Source organism: Orycteropus afer, unplaced genomic scaffold (assembly GCF_000298275.1).
Source record: "Orycteropus afer afer isolate SDZICR_OR568_19922 unplaced genomic scaffold, OryAfe1.0 scaffold00057, whole genome shotgun sequence".
In the NCBI taxonomy this organism is placed as follows: domain Eukaryota; kingdom Metazoa; phylum Chordata; class Mammalia; order Tubulidentata; family Orycteropodidae; genus Orycteropus; species Orycteropus afer.
The window spans coordinates 10,665,590-10,669,411 of record NW_006921644.1 but is presented as its reverse complement, the minus strand read 5'-3'; the positions used below and the strand labels follow the sequence as shown (position 1 = coordinate 10,669,411).

The following is a 3,822-nucleotide window of genomic DNA, read 5'->3' as shown; positions in this document are numbered from 1 at the left end:
GACCACACTGTGTCAGTCTGTCCCAGCCTTGGGCTGTCTGGGCACGCCAGTGGCGGGTGGTGGAAGGGACGCCATCCATGGGCCTGAGGCAGAGGCACTGCCTGCTGGAGGGCTGTCTGTCAAAGCTCCCAGGCCACTACCTCCGGGGGGTCGGGTCCCCCTGCCCGCAGAGCTTGCACTCACTTCCCAGAATGCCCGAGTCCGCAGAGGAAACCGCAGTTTGTAAAAAACGATCACGACTCCTTCCCTCCCGGGTGGCCGGTGGCGGAGGGGGCTTGGCCGCGCCACCGCTGTCTTTACAGGAAGTGGAACGCTGCGTCGGAGAGCTGCAGGGGGAAACAGGAGAGGACGGGGATCCCGAGCTGGTAAAAGCCGCCCTGCACGTGCGGATCGAGCATCAGGGAGGCGTTGAACGGCGGGCGGAGGCCGGCGGAGCTGGCTAGCAGCGAAGCGCCTGCCCCGCCTCCGAGGCCTGGCTTGGCGCCCCCCGGGAGCTCGACCCTCTCTGCGGGCTTCGGACTCGGCCTCCCCGCCAGGATGCTGTCTATGCTGAAGCTCTTGGCCCTGTCGGCGCCTTTCAGAGACCTGCGGGAGGCGGGGCGCCCGGGGCACCGGGGGCTCTCCGCCGTGTGCCCAGGCTGGCCGACGACCACGGCCGCTGCGCCCTGGGCAGCGTCGTGCACATCCTGGCCCGGGGACCCAGGACCCGGCCAGGGCACGGGCACCGGCCGAAAGGGCTCATCCGGGGCGGGCGAGGGGCGCGTCGGCGCGCCCTCCACGAGGCGGGGCGTCGCGGGGCCTGGGAGCGCTCCCCCGCCCGCCGTCTCGTGCTGCGTCTCGGCGCGGGCCCTCTTGGCCTCGGGCGCCGCGATGCCGGGCTTGGGCTTCCTTTTGCGGCGCCGGTAGTTGCCGTTCTCGAACATGTCCAGGCAGCGCGGGTCGAGCGTCCAGTAGCTGCCCTTGCCCGGCCGCCCCTTCTCGCGCGGCACCTTGACGAAGCACTCGTTGAGCGAGAGGTTGTGGCGGATGCTGTTCTGCCAGCCCTGCCGGTTGTCGTGGTAGAAGGGGAAGCGGTCCATGATGAACTGGTAGATGCCGTTTAGCGTGACCCGCCGCTCGGGCGCGTCCTGGATGGCCATGGCGATGAGCGCGATGTAGCTGTAGGGCGGCTTCTGAGGGGGCTCAGCCCGACCCGAGGCGCCCAGCGCGGCCGCGGGGGCGAAGGGCAGCGGCAGCCCGGGCCGCTCCGGGCCGTACAAGTACAGCAGCGGCGAGGCGGCCAGGGCCGGCAGCCGCGGGCAGAAGAGGTGGCTCATGGCGCACAGAGCGGGCGCTGCGCTCCGGAGGCTCAGGGACGGCGGCCCGCGCCACCGGAGCCTTCCCTGGGAGCCTGCTGCGCGGCTGCCTCCCGTTGCGCAGTGCTCCCGGGCCGCGCTGCGCTCTGGCTCTCCTTCATGGCCTTAGAAATGTTAAGTAATTGTTGTAAGTTTGCTATTATATGTTGACTTAGCGCTGGAAAATAAATTGTCTATGATAAACAGTCGTTGTGTTCTCAGCCCACCCACATTAATTAAAATTTCATTGCTGAAAAACTCCAAGCTTTTCCTTCCACGTGTCTTTTTGATACCAGCCAATCGGTTTCGGGGCTATTCCTTCATTTGTTTATAGAATTAGTCTGTTGATAAGTCCGCCCACCCAAGTTGAATCAAGCTGTGTTTATTTGGAAAAATTTCCGGGCACCCAATATATAAACGCAGTGATCCGATGTTTGAAATACCACGTCCACCCTTGACGCTGCAAGCACACAGAGGAGGCAGGATGTGCACCGGTGGCTGGGTCGGAGAGGTGGAGATGGGGAGGGCGCCAGGAGTGGGCTCTCCTGAGGGCCTGGGGAGCCCCAGCCGGCCTCCCACAAAAGGCCTTTTCTTCTCACGGGCTTATTGGGAGATGCTGAGATTGCACCGTGTCCTACAGTGTCTTCTAGGACCCTTGCAAGCTTTCAGAGACATTGGGAGGTCGAGGAGGAGGGAGGAGGTACGTCCATCCAGGAGGCTGGAGTGTCTGAGGAGAAAGGGACCCAGGCCTCCAGAAAGACGACCACCAGGCCCCGCATGGGGGAGCCCACTCTGGCAGCCCAGGATTCCCAGGGAGCGCTGGGGCCTCCAGGACCCTTGGGGCACAAGCTTATTCCTGGCCCCAGTTTCCTCAAAGCCCAGCATAAGGCACTGAGAAGCTGGCAACGGTGGAGGGTACCTCACCAATGAACCTATTTGGATGCTGGGGGCGGGGGGAGACTAAGGCCTCTGGTCCTGCGGAGGTCGCAAGCGAGGCACACCATAAAAGGGGAATCTGGCTGGCGAGGCAGCAGAGCTGGGGTTTGTGAATGTGGGTCTGTTGCTTTATATTGTGTGCTTTCCTGTTTATAACTAGGAGGGGGTTATAACAACTTTACAAGTGCACGCAGCTGGCCCTTGATTACATTTAGCATTGGGAAGTCTGCCTGCCTCTCCCCGCACCCACCCACCCTGGGGTGTAAGCAACCCCTCCCCCGTTTTGCGTTTAGCCACGTCAGAGTTTGAACACAAAAATCCTAAGGATGCTGGTTGACAAGGAGGGGTCTCTTCCCCCACTTCAGCGCAGTGACAGGGTGGGAGTAGGGGCATGCAGTGTGACTATTTCCTGTTTATGGTGCGTTCAATATTTTTTAAGAGAGAAAAAAAAACCCTTTCAGGGTCACTGAATTCCGTCTCATGGACTAAATCCAGAGGGGAGGCCAAAGAGGCGGGAGTGGGCGAGGACCAGGTGAGCGGAGAGCCGCCGGCCTGGTCCGCCTCAGTCGCAGGAGCAAGGGGACCAGTGCGCAGAGACTGCGGGGAGGGAGGTCTCAGCCACTGTCTTGGGAAGGCGGCACCACACTAGAGTGTGGCGGTGAGCTCCAAGAAAAACCGGGGAGAACCCCACTCCCCGACGAACAGGCCGGAAAATACTCCACGTGCTGACTGGGGGTTTCCGGATACCTGGCCGGTAGATTAAATAGAACGTAGGTAACCAGTAAGTTTTAAATACAAAAAAGGAAGTCGCAGTCAGGGTCGGAAAAACCGGTTTGGGTGCAAGCTCCGTCAGCGGCAATGGCAGGCCAGGCCCTGGGACACCCGTAGGCTCCCTCCGCCCGTGCCGCGACTCTAATTGAGGGCGAGCCGGCCCGAGCGGCCTAGGTGCGCGCGGGGGCCCTCTAGCCAGGAAGGGCGGGGCGCTGTCCTCTGTGTCCGGAGCCGTGCTCTTTCCGAATGGCCCTTTTCAACCCTAGGGTGAAGAGACCCACGATGACCGCATCTTTGCACCCCGCGAGTTCCACAGCGCCCCGATGCCACCCAGCCTGCCCAGATCAGCGCGCCCCCGCCAGCCCACGTGCGGCTCAGCTCTGCCCGCTCTAACCTACACAAGCCGCGACACAGGCGGCTACCACTCTGCACCCACGCAGCCCCGCTCCGCACCCCCCAGCCCCTGCTGGATCTTGCTGGGCGCCCTCAGCGCAACCCAGCCCGGCCTCCGCCGACCGCGCGCCATCCCAGCGAGTCTTCTCAGCTCCAAAGCAAATCCGAGCTTGGCTTCGTGCGCTAATAAACACCGCCGGGTTTGGGCAGGGGCCGGACGCAGGCGGGGACTGGGGCGGCGGCAGGAGGGCGGGGCCGGGCGCGGACCGTAAAGAAGGAAAATATCCGCGTTCTAGCCGCGGTTTGGAGAGGCCTGCCCGGCCCAGCGCGTTGGCAGGCGTTTTCTGCTTCTCGGGAGGTTCCAGCCGTGCGGCTCCCGCGGCGCGCC

General features: G+C 63.3%; 1 protein-coding gene across 1 annotated transcript; it reads right to left on the bottom strand.

Annotated features, from left to right (window-relative positions):
• Window positions 1–296: 296 nt before the first annotated feature.
• On the bottom strand, window positions 297–1,316 carry FOXL1 (forkhead box L1). Its single transcript, XM_007939216.1, has one exon. It carries the CDS (start codon window positions 1,314–1,316, stop codon window positions 297–299), a length of 1,020 nt encoding a protein of 339 aa, XP_007937407.1.
• Window positions 1,317–3,822: the final 2,506 nt, after the last annotated feature.